This window comes from Pseudophryne corroboree, chromosome 4, assembly GCF_028390025.1.
Source record: "Pseudophryne corroboree isolate aPseCor3 chromosome 4, aPseCor3.hap2, whole genome shotgun sequence".
In the NCBI taxonomy this organism is placed as follows: domain Eukaryota; kingdom Metazoa; phylum Chordata; class Amphibia; order Anura; family Myobatrachidae; genus Pseudophryne; species Pseudophryne corroboree.
The window spans coordinates 371,244,834-371,265,339 of record NC_086447.1 but is presented as its reverse complement, the minus strand read 5'-3'; the positions used below and the strand labels follow the sequence as shown (position 1 = coordinate 371,265,339).

At 48.8% G+C, this 20,506-nt stretch overlaps 1 protein-coding gene across 1 annotated transcript in view; it reads right to left on the bottom strand.

The window, feature by feature from the left end:
* The window catches only part of LOC134909580 (ATP-binding cassette sub-family F member 3-like), an 86,713-nt gene that overhangs the window by 27,142 nt on the left and 39,065 nt on the right, over positions 1 to 20,506 (bottom strand). Inside the window, exons 13-18 of the mRNA XM_063916589.1 lie at positions 4,833 to 5,033; positions 4,617 to 4,693; positions 4,490 to 4,534; positions 4,221 to 4,353; positions 3,730 to 3,818; positions 187 to 278 (exon numbers count right to left, since the gene is read on the bottom strand). Of these exons, the coding sequence (XP_063772659.1) occupies positions 187 to 278; positions 3,730 to 3,818; positions 4,221 to 4,353; positions 4,490 to 4,534; positions 4,617 to 4,693; positions 4,833 to 5,033 (637 nt within the window). The remainder of the gene's footprint in view (positions 1 to 186; positions 279 to 3,729; positions 3,819 to 4,220; positions 4,354 to 4,489; positions 4,535 to 4,616; positions 4,694 to 4,832; positions 5,034 to 20,506) is intronic.

The window sequence follows — 20,506 nt, the reverse complement described above, 5'->3', positions numbered from 1 at the left end:
ACTGAGGCACTAATTAAGTCACCTGTGCTCAAACATGAGTATCCTTAAAACCTGGACTGTAATGGCAGAGTTTGGGAAGCTCTGGTATATCGTACTGAGTAATTTGGGGTTATGATCTTGGAATTATGGTTACATAACTCTTAGTTTTAAAACTGGCAATCTCTATAGAATGCATGTAAGAATTACCTGGGAAGCGTTTTGCAAGTAGTTCCACAGAATTAACGTTAAGGTCCAGCTGATCCACATGATGTTGACTGAAGTAACCAATCTTAAGGTTCCTGAAGGTAGAGAAGGAATGTGTAAGAAAAGTGAGACAATGAGTCTGCATACAAGCTAATGTAGATGTCTGCCATAGTAAAATATTAGACAGGTCTGTCTAAAAGCATATGCAATTGCCGGAGAATCGCGACAATTTTTGCCCGTTTTTTAATTCGACACAATTCGACCGTCGAATTCCGGAAAGTGGGTGCCGAAATTCAACATATTCAATAAAAAACGGATTCGACAGTCCTGCTGTCGAAAAACGGCCGATTTGACGGATTTTGATCCGATTTTTAAAAACGGGGGGGGGGGGGGGAAATGAAAAAAAAAAAATGTGTGGGGTCCCCCCTCCAAAGCATAACCAGCCTCGGGCTCTTCGAGCCGGTCCTGATTCTAAAAATCCGGTGGGAAAACGGACAGGGGATCCCCCGTATTTTTAAAACCAGCACCGGGCTCTGCGCCTGGTGCTGGTGCAAAAAATATGGGGGACAAAAAGAGTAGGGGTCCCCCGTATTTTTTACACCAGCATCGGGCTCCACTAGCTGGACAGATAATGCCACAGCCGGGGGTCATTTTTATACAGCGCCCTGCGGCCGTGGCATTAAATATCCAACTAGTCACCCCTGGCCGGGGTACCCTGGGGGAGTGGGGACCCCTTCAAACAAGGGGTCCCCCCCCAGCCACCCAAGGGCCAGGGGTGAAGCCCGAGGCTGTCCCCCCCATCCAAGGGCTGCGGATGGGGGGCTGATAGCCTTGAAAAAAATGAAAGAATATTGTTTTTTTTTCCAGTAGTACTACAAGTCCCAGCAAGCCTCCCCCGCAAGCTGGTACTTGGAGAACCACAAGTACCAGCATGCGGGAGAAAAACGGGCCCGCTGGTACCTGTAGTTCTACTGAAAAAAAAATACCCAAATAAAAACAGGAGACACACACCGTGAAAGTAAAACTTTGGGGGTCATTCCAAGTTGTTCGCTCGGTAAAAATCTTCGCATCGCAGCGATTTTCCGCTTAATGCGCATGCGCAATGTCCGCACTGCGACTGCGCCAAGTAAATTTGCTATGCAGTTAGGATTTTTACTCACGGCTTTTTCATCGTTCTGGCGATCGTAATGTGATTGACAGGAAATGGGTGTTACTGGGCGGAAACAGGCCGTTTTATGGGCGTGTGGGAAAAAACGCTACCGTTTCCGGAAAAAACGCAGGAGTGGCCGGAGAAACGGAGGAGTGTCTGGGCGAACGCTGGGTGTGTTTGTGACGTCAAACCAGGAACGACAAGCAGTGAAATGATCGCAGATGCCGAGTAAGTCTGGAGCTACTCAGAAACTGCTACGAGGTGTGTAATCGCAATATTGCGAATACATCGTTCGCAATTTTAAGATGCTAAGATTCACTCCCAGTAGGCGGCGGCTTAGCATGAGCAAATCTGCTAAAATCCGCTTGCGAGCGAACAACTCGGAATGACCCCCTTTATTTCACACCTGCCGACACACATACTTACCTATGTTGACCCGCCGACTGCCACACCCCCCTCGTCACTGAAGAATCCGGGGTACCTGTGAATAAAATTATACTCACCTGATCCAGTGTCCAGATTATGATCCACGTACTTGGCAAAAAAAACAACAACGAACACCCGGACCAGGCGGACTGAAAGGGGTCCCATGTTTACACATGGGACCCCTTTCCCCGAATGCAGAGACCCCCCCGTGACTCCTGTCACAGAAAGGTCCCTTCAGCCAATCAGGGAGCGCCACTTCGTGGCACTCGCCTGATTGGTTCTGCGTGTCTAAGCTCAGACGCGCATTGCACAGCTCCCTCCATTAGTTTCAATGGTGGGAACTTTGCGGTCAGCGGTGAGGTCACCCACGGTCAGCCGCTGACCGCGGGTAACCCCACCGCTGACCGCAAAATTCCCACCATTGAAACTAATGGAGGGAGCTGTGCGATGCGCTGTCTGAGTTCAGATGCGCATACAGCCAATCAGGAGAGTGCCACGAAGTGGCGCTTCCTGATTGGCTGAAAAGACCTTTCTGTGACAGGAGTCACGGGGGGGTCTCTGTATTCGGGGAAAGGGGTCCCATGTGCAAACATGGGACCCCTTTCAGTCCGCCTGGTCCGGGTGTTCGGTTTTTTTTTTTGCCAAGTACGTGGATTATAATAAAAGACCACAGGACACTGGATCAGGTGAGTATAATTTTATTTTCAGGTACACGTGGATTCTACTTGGACAAGTGGACAGAGTTCGGCGTGTGAACATAGGTAAGTATGTGTGTGTGTCGACATGTGTGAAATAAAGTTTTACTCTCACGGTGTGCGTGTCCTGTTTTTATTTGGGTATTTTTTTTCCAGTAGAACTACAGGTACCAGCGGGCCCGTTTTTCTCCCGCATGCTGGTACTTGTGGTTCTCCAAGTACCAGCTTGCGGGGGAAGCTTGCTGGGACTTACAGTACTACTGGAAAAAAACAATATTCTTTCAATTTTCTCAAGGCTATCAGCCCCCCCATCAGCAGCCCTTGGATTGGGGGGGGGGGGGGACACAGCCTCGGGCTTCACCCCTGGCCCTTGGGTGGCTGGGGGGAAACCCCTTGATTGAAGGGGTCACCACTCAACCAGGGTACCCCGGCCAGGGGTGACTAGTTGGATATTTAGTGCCACGGCCGCAGGGCGCTGTATAAAAGTGACCCCCGGCTGTAGCATTATCTGTCCAGCTAGTGGAGCCCGATGCTGGTGTAAAAAATACGGGGGACCCCTACGCTTTTTGTCCTCCGTATGTCTTGCACCAGCACCAGAGCCCGGTGCTGGTTTTAAAAATATGGGGGATCCCCTGTCAGTTTTCCCCCCGGATTTTTAGAACCAGGACCGGCTCGAAGAGCCCGAGGCTGGTTATGCTTAGGAGGGGGGACCCCACGCAATTTTTTTTCTGATTTTTACCATTCCATTTAAAAAAATAAAAAAATAATATTTTAAAAAATATATAAATAATACTTGTGCCTCCAAAATAGACAAACCAAGTACCTAATCCCTTCTAATATAAATAGATATGCTATTAGCAAAAAAAAACACCAAAAAAAAACATGTTTTTAAATTTTTTTATTAGATTCCGCCAAAGTGTGGCGGATTGAAAATGACGAATTTACTGTCTAAAAGCACTGTTGTCGAATTTCCAAACTTCAATTGAATATACTTTTGTCGAATTGCCGCATTTGTACCATTGCAGAAATGTTGAATTTGACAAATGTCGAATTTCAAAAAGTCGAATTTGGAAAGTCCGTTTTTTTTTAATGAAAAGTACTGAATTGCATTGTCGAATTTTTTTTTGGGGCAAAAATGTTTTTCGACATTTTCGGGAATTCGACCGCAATTGCATATACCCCATAGCGGAGAAACGGATATACAGATGCGCTGATCAAGGAGCCTAATTCAGTTTCTCACTGGTGGAAAGGGATAATGTTAATCGTACATCTCACCTGTGTGCATTTCGGATCCCATTCACAGTAGACAGCTCTCCCATCAACAGCTTCAACATAGTGGATTTTCCTGCTCCATTCTCTCCCACCTATAAAATAAAGAGAATTTGATGGTCTCCTATAGTAAATTCCTGTTTGCAAACTTAAGGGGGGTACACACGGAGAGATCCGTGCTTAAAATCTAAGCAATCTTGCTAGATTGCTTAGATTTTAAGCACGAATCTGCCGTGTGTATGCCCTCCAGCGATAGCGATGCGCGGCCCCGCACATCGCTATCGCCGATGCTAGATTGAGCCTGCATGCAGGCTCAATCTAGCGAGTCGCTCACTTCACCGTTGTGTGAAGTGAGCGGCCCCCCGTCGGCTTTCCCCATCGCGCTGTGCTGAGCGGGGTGAGAGATGTGTGCTGAGCGGTCTGTGTTAAGATCGCTCAGCACACATCTCTCCCGTGAGTACCCCCCTTTACTGTGATGTAGAAAGATTTGTTCTCACCACACAGATTCGAGACTCTAGGTCTGCAGACACAGAAAGATTCTTGAATATTGGCTTGTCTGAAGAATACCAGAAATCAATTTCATCCAACTGCAGGATTGGGGGAGAAAACTTCTCAAAGCCATCAGGAAACCTACAGGTATAATAAAAATGAGTTAAGCATAATGTAAAAAAAAAAAAAAAAAAAAAAAAAAGGTAAATGTCTACTTTTAGTATACAAAAAAAATAGTAGGTAGCTATATACTGTACTCCTACAGTAAGACACTTACTTTAATACCACCTCTGACTCCTTTTCTAAAGGTTTTAGATCTGGCCTATGAAAAAGAACAGTAGAACACTGAGATTAGTTGTCCCAACACCACTTTCAAATCACTCCCACAAAATTGTAAAACTCACAGTTTCTCCAGCAGTTTGAGTTTACTCTGCACTTGAGAAGCCCGGTTAGCATTGTACCGAAACCGATCAATGAAAACCTGTAATAGTAAGATGATGTAATTGCCTGTACCCAACGAATGTCCTACAATACCTTTCTAGTCTTTTAGTAATTGTTCTGCATTATCAGTTTCAAAAACTACTCAACATTACTGATTTGCATATGTATAATATCATCACCTGTATGTGTTCCCGATACTGGTGCTGAGCCTCGTATTCCCGCTGCTGATTCTTCAAGCGTTCTTCCTTGATTTTCAAGAAGCTCTCAAAGTTGCCACGATACGCCTCCAACCGTTGGCTGTGCAGATGCACAATGTCTGTGGCCACTGCATTTAGGAACTTACGGTCATGGGAAACAACTAGGATAGTGGATGGCCAGGTCTGCAAGAGAAAGTAAAAAAAACAGGAATTTAATACCTACCGGTAATTCCTTTTCTCCTAGTCCGTAGTGGATACTGGGGTCTTGTACTTGAGTACCATGGGGTATAGATCGGGTGCACGGGAGCCTGGCACTTTAAAAACCTTTAGTTTATGTGTGTGCTGGCTCCTCCCCTCTATGCCCCTCTTACCAGACTCAGTCTAGGAAAACTGTGCCCGAGGAGACGGACAGCAGTGAGGCTACAAGCCAACACACAACCATAAACGAAAGACACATAGTAACATAGTGAATGAGGTTGAATAGAGGCAAAATGCCCATCGGGTTCATCCTGCACTCTGTATTAAGCTGTGCACACTACAATGCACCATCTGAAGTAATGTTTCGTACCAATTGACAACTATATTTTGTACCACTCCCAGTTACTTAATGTCAATGTATTAAATGCTATAGCCTTGGATTCTTTTTTCAGCTAGAAAACTGTCCAATTCGTTTTTAAATGCATTTACAGAGTCCGCCATTATTACCTTCTCTGGCAGGAGGTTCCAAATCCTTATTGCTCTTACGGTGAAGAACCCTTTCCTACGTTTTGTATGGAATTTTCTTTCCTCTAGCCTCAGTGAATGCCCACGTGTCCTATACAGAGTTCTATTAATAAACAAATCCCATGCTAACTCTTTATATTAACCCTTTACATATTTGAAGATATTAATAATGTCTCCTCTTTTCAAGGGAATACATACTTAACCTACTAAGCCTTTCCTCATACTGCAGTGTCTCTAACCCTTTAATCAGTTTAGTAGCTCGCCTTTGAACTCTTTCGAGCTCCTCGATATCTTTTTTATAATCTGGTGCCCAATATTGAACACAATATTCTAGGTGCGGTTGTACCAATGATTTGTACAGAGGTAGGATTACATCCTCGTCCATTGTCTCAATACCCCATTTTATGCATGCAAGGACTTTACTTGCCTTCTTTGTTGCATTTTGACATTGTGTACCGTTATTAAACTTATGTATGAGCACCCCCAAATCTTTTTCCATTACTGTTACCCCTATATTTTCCTGATTAAGTGTGTAGGATGCAAGATTATTTTTAATACCAAAGTGCATAACTTTGCATTTTTCAATATTGAACCTCATTCCCCATTTAGACGTCCAGGTTTCAAGTTTAAGTAAGTCATTCTGCAGAGACTCCACATCGATTTCTGAATTACTTACCTTACACAGTTTACTATCATCTGCAAAGATTGACACTGTGCTTTCCAGGCCTATTACTAGATCATTAATAAATATATTGCACAATAGCGGGCCAAGTACAGACCCTTGCGGTATTCCGCTGACTACTAGTGCCCAGCTGGAGAACATCCCATTGACCACTACTCGTTGTACCGATATCCAGCCAATTACCTATCAATGTACAAACAGTATTTCCTAGGCCAAGTTCCCTTAATTTGATGATCAGTCTCCTGTAGGCACTGTATCGAAGGCTTTTGCAAAATCTAAATAGACCACAAGCACTGCTTTGCCCTGGTCAATATTATCACTCACTTCCTCGTAGAAGTCTATTAAAATTAGTTTGACATGATCTGTCCCTCACAAACCCATGCTGACTTCTGCTAATATTAGTATTCCGTAGATAATCCTCTAGGCTATCCCTCAAAATTCCTTCCAATATTTTACCCACTATAGAGGTTATACTAGCTGGTCTATCGTTCCCAGGATGATTTTTAGAACCCTTTTTAAATAATGGCAGCTATACGCCAACCCCTCGGTACCATACCTGTTCTAATTGAACTATAGAAAATAAAGTATAAGGGCCTTGCTAGCTGTGCTCAAAGCTCCATAATAACCCTGAGTATGAACAGCAATTTTTCTCTGAAACCATACCGACAAGGCAGATATGTGAACCTTGAGGAAGACCAGACGAAGGTCTAAGTCCAGGCCTCGTTGCAGAAAAGCCAGAATTCTGGACGTTCTGAATCTATATGCATCATAATTGTTATCAGCACACCAGGTGAAGTAAGAATTCCAGACGCTGTAATAAATCCGGGCAGATGTCAGTTTGCGGGCCTTCTACATAGTTTGGATAACCGCCTCAGTGAATCCTTTGGCCCTCAGGAGTGATGCTTCAAGAGCCACGCCGTCAAAGCTACCCAGGTCTAGGTAAAGACGAGGGCCCTGTTCGAGGAGGTCTGGGCGCTGAGGAAGTAGAAGGGGATGCTCTGTCGACAGACCGTGCAGGTCTGAGAACCAATGCCATCTGGGCCACGCTGGAGCGATTACAAGTAGTACTCCTCCTTGTTTGAACTTCCGTAGGACCCTGGGCAGGAGCGACACTGGAGGAATTACGTAGGGCAGCTGAAAGTTCCATGGAACCGCCAGTGCGTCCACGAACGCTGCTTGAGGATCCCTGGACCTTTATCCGAAGACCGCAACTTTGTGATTGCGTCGAGACGCCATGAGGTCTACATCTAGTAGGCCCCACCTGTCCACTAGGAGTTGAAAGACTTCTGGAAGAAGACTCCACTCTCCGGCGTGCAAGTCCTGGAGACTGAGGAAGTTCGCTTCCCAGTTCAGTACATCCGGAAAGAACACTGCTGATATGGCTGGCAGATGGCGTTCCACCCAACAAAGGATCTTTGACACTTCCATCATTCTTCGAGTGCCGCCTTGATGGTTTATGTATGCCACCGTGGTGGTGGTGGTCTGACCATACTTGAACAGGCCTGTTCTGTACTAGAGGCAGGGCGAGAATATTTATCATAAGAAATTATTCTTCCTTGGTCCAGCGACCCTAAAAAGAGTGTTGCTCCAACAGCGCTCCCCATCCCCATAGACTGGCGTCCACTGTCAGCAGGACCCAGAAGGAACGGCCCCTCCTGTTCAATTGCTGATTCTGGAACTAGGTCAGCGACAGACGAACCTCCGGAGTCAAAGAAATCATGTGAGATCTGATATGATGAGGTAGGCCGTCCCACTTGGAAAGGTTTAACCTCTGTAGTGGGCGGGAATGAAATTAAGCCAAGTCGAAGGTCGACACCATCAGGCCAAGTACTTGCGTCGCCGAGTATATTGCCCATCTGGGGCGATGAATTAAGGGTCTTATCCTGTCCTGAAGCTTCAGTACTTTTCGGACTGTGCGTGTCCAGGAGTGACCCAGGTGCACCATGCTGTGAGCTGGGACCAGCGAGGACTTCTTCCAATTCATAAGCCAACCGTGGGCTTGCAGGAAGGTTGCCGTCAGTTGCACATGACTGAGGAGGACTTTGCCAGAATCCGCAGGTCGTCCAAATACAGCAGGACTCCCTGGCGACTGAGATGGGCCATCATCATGGCCATGATCTTGGTAAAGATCCGAGGAGCCGCAGCCAGTCCAAATGGCAGAGCCTGGAATTGGCAGTGAAGGTCGCCAATAGCAAACCTAAGGAAATGCTGGTGCGACATGGCAATAGGAATATGCAGATATGCATCCTGTATATCCAGGGATACCATATAGCTGACGGGTTCCATAGCCAGTACAATGGAGCGCACTGTTTCCATACGAAACCTGGGCACTCTCACAAACTTGTTCAGTGATTTGAGATTTAGTAAAGGCCAGAAGGACCCATTGTGTTTCGGGACCAGAAACAGGGTCAAGTAATAACCTCTGCCTCTCTGGGATGAGGTACCGGCACAACCACTCCTGTACTCAGGACAGAACACACCACAGTTTGTAGAGCTTGCAACTTCAACGGCTCCAAAGGGAGGATCGTAGTGCAGAAATGGCGAGGGGGACCTCTCTTGAACGAGACAGCGTACCCCCGTGAGAGACAACTTCCAGTACCCATGCGTCTGAAGTGGTCTTTAACCAGACATGGGTGAACTGTAGTAGTCGGCCTCCCACCCTAGGATCCCGCAGAGGGAGACCCGCCCCGACATGCAGCAGGTTTGTCATATTTTGAAGCAGGCTGACGGGCTACCCTGGAGTGTTTTGCCTTGGGCTTTGTGGTTTTGGGAGCACGAGACTCGGGTATGCCTGACCTTTTGCTTTTCCTTGAAGCTGAAAGGAACGAAAAGTGGTACCTTTTGCCTTCTGTGCAGAAGGATTAGTAGTTGGGAGAAAGGCCGTCTTAGCGGTTGATATTTCAGACACTTATTTTAGTCTTCCCCAAACAAAATGTCCCCAGTGAAGGGGAGTACCTCCAAGGTCTTTTTGGAGTCCAGGTCCACTTTCCACAACCTCAACCACAGTATGCGGCGAGCCATGGCTAACAATACACCCGCCTCAGAGCACGCCTCCTGAACATAATAAGTGGCGGTGGTAATGTGAGACAGGTATTGTCTGGCATTGTCAGATATATCCTCGGGCAGCTCTTCCTGATGCCTGAACCCATGCCTCGATACCTTTTGCAGCCCAGGAGGCAGCTATAGTGGATCTAGGACTTCAGTAAGGTAATATATAAATTTCAGGCATCCCTCCACACGCTTATTTGTCGGTTCCTTCAGTGAGGTGACAGTGGTGACAGGCAGAGTGGACGACACCACGAGGCAGGTGACGTGAGAATCCACCGGTGGTGAAGTCTCCCATTTGTTACATAACTCTGCAGGGAGAGGATAGCGAGCCAAGGACCGTTTTGGCAAAGGGAATTTCTTCCCTGGATTAGACCAGGGTTCCAGTCTGATGTCCACAAGATGATCAGAATGGGGTAATATAGTTTTAACCACCTTCTGCTGTTTAAATTTATCAGTTTTCTTTACCACATTAGTAGAATCCTCATCATCAGCGATATGAAGGCTATGCTTAATAGCAACCACCAAGGCAAATCCTCATCAGTAACAAAGGATTCAGTGTCTGACCGGACCGTATGCTCCCCCTCCTCTTCAGATGAGAGGTTTGTGGATTGTGAGGAGGAAGCAGCCTGGTTATATGACCCAGAGATACGGGAGTGACCTGGTGTAGATTTCTGTCTAACTAGACAGTTTGTCTAGTTTCTGTCTAACTAGAGAGTGATTTAAATTGCTGCAGTTGGTTAGACAAATGGATTAACCATAGGGACAATATGTGGTGGCAGAGGCACCAGTGGTCCCATAGGGAGCGCTAGGCATTCCACCAGAGTACCTAGTAGGTTGGTGAACGACGCCCAGGGTGGCTCCAGTGTAGATGCAGGACCTGCGGACTGACTGGGAGGTGTATGACAATTAGTACACAAACCATCATATAAACACTTCCCCCTCTGGTAAATCCTTGGAACATGCTCTGCATGATGCAGGAGCTTCCACTGATTTACTGCCCTTTCTGTTAGATGATATGTGAGAATGAAACAACAGAGCGGCTTAGTACGATAAAGCCAGACAAAGTACAATACCTGCGAATAAATCCGGTATTATGTGACTGAATACACAGTAGAATATACGTATTGGATAAATACTGTGTAGCACTATATTACGAGACCCAGACGCACCTAGTCCTTAGGGTACAGAATATAGTGACCGTTATATTTAGGAAACACAGAGTGAAACCACACAGCAGATACAGGCAATGCAGAAATTATCATCACAATAAAGCTGCAGTGTGGTCAGTGACCGGAGGATATATCAGAATACTCGTACAATATATTCTGTAACAGGTTACACTCTTTCTCAACTGTCTGTGACAAGACATGTAGGATACTCAAGTGTTTGTAAAGTCTCAGCGCTGTGTACAGGCGGCTTTACATGGGAGACCTTGCTCTGCAATCCCGGAGACCGGCAGCAGCTATGCTCAGAAGATGGCACCCAGCATCTCTGTGAGGGAATGAGGAAGAGTGAGGCAGCTCCAGGGCAGGAAATCTGCAAGGAGATGGCACCATGGGCCGGGGGAGGGGCTACAGGTCAAGCTCCGGCTCCCCTATGCTGGACTTCTACCCCGGTTACTGTAAGCCTTATTAAATGGGGTATTTGTACACCAGACCTGTACTCAGATGGTGGTCTAGTGGGGTCCCTGTCCAGTGACAGTGTCCATGTCAGCGCCGCGACCCGTCTCCCTAGGTAGCGGATGGAACGCGATTTAATGGTGGGTCCCACCTGGGGGACCCTCTTACCTCCTCCCCGTAGCAGCCATGCGATCCAGGAGAGCAGTCTGCAACAGTGCCTAAGTCGGGACGCCTCCGCCACAAGTACCCGGCCGCTGGAGTATGCGACGCTGCTGGGAGGTGATGAAGCAGCAGTGCTGAATAGTCACATAGACATACAGCGCTGACAGCCCAGCCAAGATAGGAAATTCCTTCAGAAAAAGCTTTTTCAGGGCTGCCCAGTGCAGGCCTCCTGTTAGGTGACCTGCTGCTGCAGGCACCAACTCGAAACTGAGTTCTCAGTGCCTGGAGGCGGGGTTATAGAGGAGGCCCCAATGCATCCTGGGACAGCCTAAAGCTTTAGTCTATTGGTGCCTCTGGATCAAGATCCACTCTACACCCCAAATGTTTTCCCTGTTGGAAACCAATGTAACCTGCTGCAGAAAATGAGATTTTACTCACCGGTAAATCTTTTTCTCGTAGTCCGTAGTGGATGCTGGGGACTCCGTAAGGACCATGGGGAATAGACGGGCTCCGCAGGAGACTGGGCACTCTAAAGAAAGATTTAGTACTACCTGGTGTGCACTGGCTCCTCCCTCTATGCCCCTCCTCCAGACCTCAGTTAAGGAAACTGTGCCCGGAAAAGCTGACATTACAAGGAAAGGATTTTGGAATCCAGGGTAAGACTCATACCAGCCACACCGTATAACTTGTGATAACCTAACCCAGCTAACAGTATGAACAAACATAGCATCAACCAAAGGATGCCAATATAACATAACCCTATATTAAGCAATAACTATATACACGTATTGCAGAAAGTCCGCACTGGGGACGGGCGCCCAGCATCCACTACGGACTACGAGAAAAAGATTTACCGGTGAGTAAAATCTTATTTTCTCTAACGTCCTAGTGGATGCTGGGGACTCCGTAAGGACCATGGGGATTATACCAAAGCCTCCAAACGGGCGGGAGAGTGCGGATGACTCTGCAGCACCAAATGGGCAAACACAAGGTCCTCCTCAGCCAGGGTATCAAACTTGTAGAGTTTTGCAAAAGTGTTTGAACCCGACCAAGTAGCAGCTCGGCAAAGCTGTAATGCCGAGACCCCCTCGGGAAGCCGCCCAAGAAGAGCCCACCTTCCTTGTGGAGTGGGCTTTCACCGATTTTGGATGCGGCAATCCTGCTGCAGAATGAGCCTGCTGAATCGTGTTACAGATCCAGTGCGCAATAGTTTGCTTTGAAGCAGGAGCACCCAGCTTGTTGGAAGCATACAGGATAAACAGCGAGTCAGTCTTCCTGACTCCAGCCGTTCTGTTAACTTAAGTCTTCAAAGCCCGGACCACGTCCAGCAACTTGGAATCCTCCAAGTCACGAGTAGCCGCAGGCACCACAATAGGTTGGTTCAAATGAAACGAAGACACAACCTTTGGTAGAAATTGCGGACGAGTCCGCAATTCTGCCCTGTCCATATGAAAAACCAGATAGGGGCTTTTACATGACAAAGCCGCCAAATTCTGACACACGCCTAGTCGACGCTAAGGCCAACAGCATGACCACTTTCCATGTGAGATACTTTAGCTCCACGGTCTTAAGTGGCTCAAACCAGTGGGATTTCAGGAACCCCAAGACCACGTTAAGATCCCAAGGTGCCACTGGTGGCACAAAAGGGGGCTGAATATGCAGCACTCCCTTAACAAACGTCTGAACCTCAGGCAGTGAAGCCAATTCCTTTTGAAAGAAAATAAGAATTTACTCACCGGTAATTCTATTTCTCGTAGTCCGTAGTGGATGCTGGGAACTCCGTAAGGACCATGGGGAATAGACGGGCTCCGCAGGAGACTGGGCACTCTTAAAAGAAGGATTAGGTACTATATCTGGTGTGCACTGGCTCCTCCCTCTATGCCCCTCCTCCAGACCTCAGTTAGGGAAACTGTGCCCGGAAGAGCTGACATTACCAGGAAAGGATTTGGAATCCAGGGTAAGACTCATACCAGCCACACCAATCACACTGTACAACTCGTGATAACCATACCCAGTTAACAGTATGAACAACAACTGAGCCTCAGTAACAGATGGCTCATAACAATAACCCTTTAGTTAAGCAATAACTATATACATGTATTGCAGAGAGTCCGCACTTGGGACGGGCGCCCAGCATCCACTACGGACTACGAGAAATAGAATTACCAGTGAGTAAATTCTTATTTTCTCTGACGTCCTAGTGGATGCTGGGAACTCCGTAAGGACCATGGGGATTATACCAAAGCTCCCAAACGGGCGGGAGAGTGCGGATGACTCTGCAGCACCGAATGAGCAAAGGCAAGGTCCTCCTCAGCCAGGGTATCAAACTTGTAGAACTTAGCAAATGTGTTTGAACCCGACCAAGTAGCAGCTCGGCAAAGCTGTAAAGCCGAGACCCCTCGGGCAGCCGCCCAAGAAGAGCCCACCTTCCTTGTGGAATGGGCTTTTACTGATTTAGGATGCGGCAATCCTGCCGCAGAATGAGCTTGCTGAATCGTGCTACAGATCCAGCGCGCAATAGTTTGCTTTGAAGCAGGAGCACCCAGCTTGTTGGGCGCATGCAGGATAAACAGCGAGTCAGTTTTCCTGACTCCAGCCGTCCTGGCTATATATATTTTCAAAGCCCTGACTACATCTAGTAACTTGGAGTCCTCCAAGTCCCTAGTAGCCGCAGGCACCACAATAGGTTGGTTCAAATGAAACGCTGATACCACCTTAGGGACAAATTGGGGACGAGTCCTCAATTCTGCCCTGTCCATATGGAAGATCAGATAAGGGCTTTTACACGACAAAGCCACCATTTCTGACACACGCCTAGCCGAAGCTAAGGCCAATAGCATGACCACTTTCCACGTGAGATATTTTAGCTCCACAGTCCTAAGTGGCTCAAACCAGTGGGATTTCAGGAAATCCAACACAACGTTAAGATCCCAAGGTGCCACTGGAGGCACAAAAGGGAGCTGAATATGCAGCACTCCCTTAACAAACGTCTGAACTTCAGGCAGCGAAGCCAGTTCTTTTTGAAAGAAAATAGATAGGGCCGAAATCTGGACCTTTATGGATCCTAATTTTAGGCCCATAGTCACTCCTGACTGTAGGAAGTGCAGGAATCGACCCAGCTGGAATTCTTCTGTAGGGGCCTTCCTGGCCTCACACCAAGCAACATATTTTCGCCATATACGGTGATAATGTTGTGCTGTCACGTCTTTCCTAGCCTTTATTAGCGTAGGAATCACTTCATCCGGAATGCCCTTTTCCGTTAGGATCCGGCGTTCAACCGCCATGCCGTCAAACGCAGCCGCGGTAAGTCTTAGAACAGACAGGGCCCCTGCTGTAACAGGTCCTGTCTGAGAGGCAGAGGCCATGGGTCCTCTGAGATCATTTCTTGTAGTTCTGGGTACAAAGTTCTTCTTGGCCAATCCGGAACGATGAGTATAGTTCTTACTCCTCTCTTTCTTACAATTCTCAGTACCTTGGGTATGAGAGGAAGAGGAGGGAACACATAAACCGACTGGTACACCCACGGTGTCACTAGTGCGTCCACAGCTATCGCCTGAGGGTCCCTTGACCTGGCGCAATATTTTTTTAGCTTTTTGTTGAGACGGGACGCCATCATGTCTACCTGTGGCCGTTCCCAACGATTTACAATCAGCGTGAAGACTTCTGGATGAAGTCCCCACTCTCCCGGGTGGAGGTCGTGCCTGCTGAGGAAGTCTGCTTCCCAGTTGTCCACTCCCGGAATGAACACTGCTGACAGTGCTAGCACGTGATTCTCCGCCCATCGGAGAAGCCTTGTGGCTTCTGCCATCGCCATCCTGCTTCTTGTGCCGCCCTGTCGGTTTACATGGGCGACCGCCGTGATGTTGTCTGACTGAATCAGCACCGGTTGGTTTTGAAGCAGGGGTTCTGCTTGACTCAGGGCGTTGTAAATGGCCCTTAGTTCCAGAATATTTATGTGAAGGGAAATCTCCTGACTTGACCACAGTCCTTGGAAGTTCCTTCCCTGAGTGACTTCCCCCCAACCTCGGAGGCTTGCATCCGTGGTCACCAGGACCCAGTCCTGTATGCCGAATCTGCGGCCCTCGAGAAGATGAGCCTTCTGCAGCCACCACAGCAGAGACACCCTGGCCCTCGGGGACAGGGTGATCAGCTGATGCATCTGAAGATGCGATCCGGACCACTTGTCTAACAGATCCCACTGAAAGATCCTTGCATGGAACCTGCCGAAGGGAATTGCTTCGTAAGAAGCTACCATCTTTCCCAGGACTCGCGTGCAGTGATGCACCGACACCTGTTTTGGTTTCAGGAGGTCCCTGACCAGAGATGACAATTCCTGGGCCTTCTCCACCGGGAGAAACACCTTCTTCGGTTCTGTGTCCAGAATCATGCCCAGGAAGAGCAGACGCGTCGCAGGAATCAGCTGCGACTTTGGGATATTCAGAATCCAGCCGCGCTGTTGCAGCACTTCCCGAGATAGTGCTACGTTGACTAACAACTGCTCCTTGGACCTCGCCTTTATAAGGAGATCGTCCAAGTACGGGATAATTCCCTTCTTCCAAAGGAGTATCATCATTTCGGCCATTACCTTGGTAAATACCCTCGGTGCCGTTGACAGACCAAACGGCAACGTCTGGAATTAGTAATGACAGTCCTGTACCACAAACCTGAGGTACTCCTGGTGAGGTGGGTAAATGGGGACATGCAGATAAGCGTCCTTGATGTCCAGCGACACCATAAAATCCCCCTCTTCCAGGCTTGCAATAACCGCCCTGAGCGATTCCATTTTGAACTTGAACTTCCTTACATAAGTGTTCAAGGATTTCAAATTTAGAATGGGTCTCACTGAACCGTCTGGTTTCGGTACCACAAACATTGTGGAATAGTAACCCCGTCCCTGTTGAAGGAGGGGAACCTTGATTATCACCTGCTGAAGGTACAGCTTGTGAATAGCCGCCAGCACTACCTCCCTTTCCCTGGGAGCCGCTGGCAAGGCTGATTTGAGGTAACGGCGAGGGGGAGTCGCCTCGAACTCCAGCATGTATCCCTGAGATACCACTTGTAGAACCCAGAGATCCACCTGTGAGCGAACCCACTGGTCGCTGAAGTTCCGGAGACGCGCCCCCACCGCACCTGGCTCCACCCGTGGAGCCCCAGCGTCATGCGGTGGACTTAGTGGAAGCAAGGGAGGATTTTTGTTCCTGGGAACTGGCTGTCTGTTGCAGCTTTTTCCCTCTACCCCTGCCTCTGGGCAGAAAGGATGCGCCTCTGACCCGCTTGCCTTTCTGAGGCCGAAAGGACTGTACTTGATAATACGGTGCTTTCTTAGGCTGTGAGGAAACCTGAGGTAAAAAAGTCGACTTCCCAGCTGTTGCTGTGGATACGAGGTCCGAGAGGCCGTCCCCAAACAATTCCTCACCCTTATAAGGCAAAACCTCCATGTGCCTTTTAGAATCAGCATCACCTGTCCACTGCCGAGTCCATAATACTCTCCTGGCAGAAATGGACATTGCATTAATTCTAGATGCCAGCCGGCAAATGTCCCTCTGTGCATCCCTCATATACAAGACAACGTCCTTTATATGCTCTATGGTTAACAAAATAGCATCCCTGTCGAGGGTATCAATGTTGTCTGACAGCGTATCAGACCATGCTGCTGCGGCACTACACATCCATGCTGAAGCAATAGCAGGTCTCAGTATAGTACCCGAGTGTGTATATACAGACTTCAGGATAGCCTCCTGCTTTCTATCTGCAGGCTCCTTTAGGGAGGCCGTATCCTGAGACGGCAGTGCCACCCTTTTAGATAATCGTGTGAGCGCCTTGTCCACCCTAGGGGATGTCTCCCAGCGTAACCTATCCGTTGGCGGGAAAGGGTACGCCATCAGTAACCTCTTAGAAATCACTAGTTTCTTATCCGGGGAACACCACGCTTCTTCACACAATTCATTTAATTCATCAAATGGGGGAAAAGTCAATGGCTGCTTTTTCTCCCCAAACATAATACCCTTTTTAGTGGTAACCGGGTTAATGTCAGAAATGTGCAACACATTTTTCATTGCCGTAATCATGCATCGGATGGCCCTTGTGGACTGTACATTTGTCTCATCCTCGTCTACACTTGAGTCAGACTCCGTGTCGACATCTGTGTCTGCCATCTGAGCTAGCGGGCGTTTTTAAGCCCCTGATGGCCTCTGAGACGCCTGGGCAGGCGCGGGCTGAGATGCCGGCTGTCCCAAGGCTGTTACGTCATCAAACCTTTTATGTAAAGAGTTGACACTGTCGGTTAATACCTTCCACATATCCATCCACTCCGGTGTCGGCCCCGTAGGGGGCGACATCACACTTATCGGCTCCTGCTCCGCCTCCACGTAGCCCTCCACATCAAACATGTCGACACAGCCGTACCGACACACCGCACACACACAGGGAATGCTCTGACTGAGGACAGGACCCCACAAAGTCCTTTGGGGAGACAGAGAGAGAGTATGCCAGCACACACCACAGCGCTATATAACACAGGGATTTTCACTATACTGAGTGATTTTTCCCAATATCTGCTTATTAAGACCAATTTGCGCCTAAATTTATGTGCCCCCCCCTCTCTTTTTTACCCTTGTTGTACTGGATACTGCAGGGGAGAGCCTGGGGAGCGTCCTTCCAGCGGAGCTGTGAAGAGGAAATGGCGCTGGCTGTGCTGAGGAAGATAGCCCCGCCCCTTCAGCGGCGGGCTTCTCCCGCTTTTTATAATGTTGATGGCGGGGGTTTCTGCACATATACAGTGTTATACACTGTATTATGTGCTATTTGTGCCCAAAGGTAAACTAATTGCTGCCCAGGGCGCCCCCCCCAGCGCCCTGCAACCAACAGTGACCGGAGTGTGTGGTGTGCTATGGGAGCAATGGCGCACAGCTGCAGTGCTGTGCGCTACCTTAATGAAGACAGGAGTCTTCAGCCGCCGTTTTTCATCTTTATCTTCCGTCTTCTGGCTCTGCAAGGGGGACGGCGGCGCGGCTCCGGGAACGGACGATCGAGGTCGGGCCCTGTGTTCGATCCCTCTGGAGCTAATGGTGTCCAGTAGCCTTAGAAGCACAAGCTAGCTGCAAGCAGGTAGGTTTGCTTCTCTCCCCTCAGTCCCTCGTAGCAGTGAGTCTGTTGCCAGCAGATCTCACTGAAAATAAAAAACCTAACAAATACTTTCTTTTCTAGTGAGCTCAGGAGAGCCCACTAAGTGCATCCAGCTCTGGCCGGGCACAGATTCTAACTGAGGTCTGGAGGAGGGGCATAGAGGGAGGAGCCAGTGCACACCAGATATAGTACCTAATCTTTCTTTTAAGAGTGCCCAGTCTCCTGCGGAGCCCGTTTATTCCCCATGGTCCTTACGGAGTTCCCAGCATCCACTAGGACGTCAGAGGAAATGGATAGGGCCGAAATCTGGACCTTTATGGATCCTAATTTTAGGCCCATAGTCACTCCTGACTGTAGGAAGTGCAGGAATCGACCCAGCTGGAATTCCTCTGTAGGGGCCTTCCTGGCCTCACACCAAGCAACATATTTTCGCTATATACGGTGATAATGTTGTGCTGTCACGTCTTTCCTAGCCTTTATTAGCGTAGGAATCACTTCATCCGGAATGCCCTTTTCCGCTAGGATCCGGCGTTCAACCGCCATGCCGTCAAACGCAGCCGCGGTAAGTCTTGGAACAGACAGGGCCCTTGTTGTAACAGGTCCTGTCTGAGAGGCAGAGGCCATGGGTCCTCTGTGAGCATTTCTTGCAGTTCCGGGTACCAAGTCCTTCTTGGCCAATCCGGAGCAATGAATATTGTTCTTACTCCTCTTTTTCTTACAACTCTCAGCACCTTGGGTATGAAAGGAAGAGGAGGAAACACATAGACCGACTGGAACACCCATGGTGTTACTAGTGCGTCCACAGCTATCGCCTGAGGGTCCCTTGACCTGGCGCAATACCTGTTTAGCTTTTTGTGGAGGCGTGACGCCATCATGTTCACCTGTGGGAGTTCCCATCGATTTGCAATCAGCGTGAAGACTTCTTGATGAAGTCCCCACTCTCCCGGGTGGAGGTCGTGTCTGCTGAGCAAGTCTGCTTCCCAGTTGTCGACCCCCGGAATGAACACTGCTGACAGTGCCTGCACGTGATTCTCCGCCCAACGAAGAATCCTGGTGGCTTCTGCCATCGCCACCCTGCTTCTTGTGCCACCCTGGTGGTTGACATGGGCCACTGCAGTGATGTTGTCTGACTGAATCAGCACTGGTTGGTCTCGAAGCAGAGGCTCCGCTTGGCTTAGGGCGTTGTATATGGCCCTTAGTTCTAGGATATTTATGTGCAGACAAGTCTCCTGACTTGACCACAGCCCTTGGAAGTTTCTTCCCTGAGTGACTGCCCCCCAACCTCGGAGGCTTGCATCCGTGGTCACCAGGACCCAGTCCTGTATGCCGAACCTGCGGCCCTCGAGGAGGTGAGCCCTCTGCAGCCACCACAGAAGAGACACCCTGGCCCTGGGGGCCAGGGTGATCAGCCGATGCATCTGAAGATGCGATCCGGACCACTTGTCCAACAGATCCCACTGAAAAATCCTGGCATGGAACCTGCCGAAGGGAATGGCTTTGTATGACGCCACCATCTTTCCCAGGACTCGCGTGCAGTGATGCACCGACACCTGTTTTGGTTTCAGGAGGTCCCTGACCAGAGTCACGAGCTCCTGAGCCTTCTCCTCCGGGAGAAATACCTTCTTCTGGCCTGTATCCAGAATCATGCCCAGGAAGGGCAGACGCTTCGTAGGGATCAGCTGCGACTTTGGAATATTCAGAATCCAGCCGTGCTGCCGCAACACTTCCTGAGAGAGTGCTACGCTGATCAGTAATTGCTCCCTGGACCTCGCCTTTATGAGGAGATCGTCCAAGTATGGGATAATTGTAACTCCTTGCTTCCGAAGGAGCACCATCATCTCCGCCATCACCTTGGTCAATATTCTCGGTGCCGTGGACAGGCCAAACGGCAGCGTCTGGAATTGGTAATGACAGTCCTGTACCACAAACCTGAGGTACTCTTGATGAGACGGATAAATGGGGACATGCAAGAAAGCATCCTTGATGTCCAGAGACACCATGAAATCCCACTCTTCCAGACTTGCAATGACCGCCCTGAGCGATTCCATTTTGAACTTGAATTTCCTCAGATATATATTCAGGGATTTTAAATTCAAGATGGGCCTGACCGAACCGTCCGGTTTCGGTACCACAAACATAGTGGAATAGTAACTCCTTCCCTGTTGAAGGAGGGGAACCTTTACTACCACCTGCTGGAGGTATAGCTTGTGAATTGCCGCCAGCACTACCTCCCTTTCCATGGGGGAAGCTGGCAAGGCCGATTTTAGGTAACGGTGAGAGGGCGTCACTTCGAACTC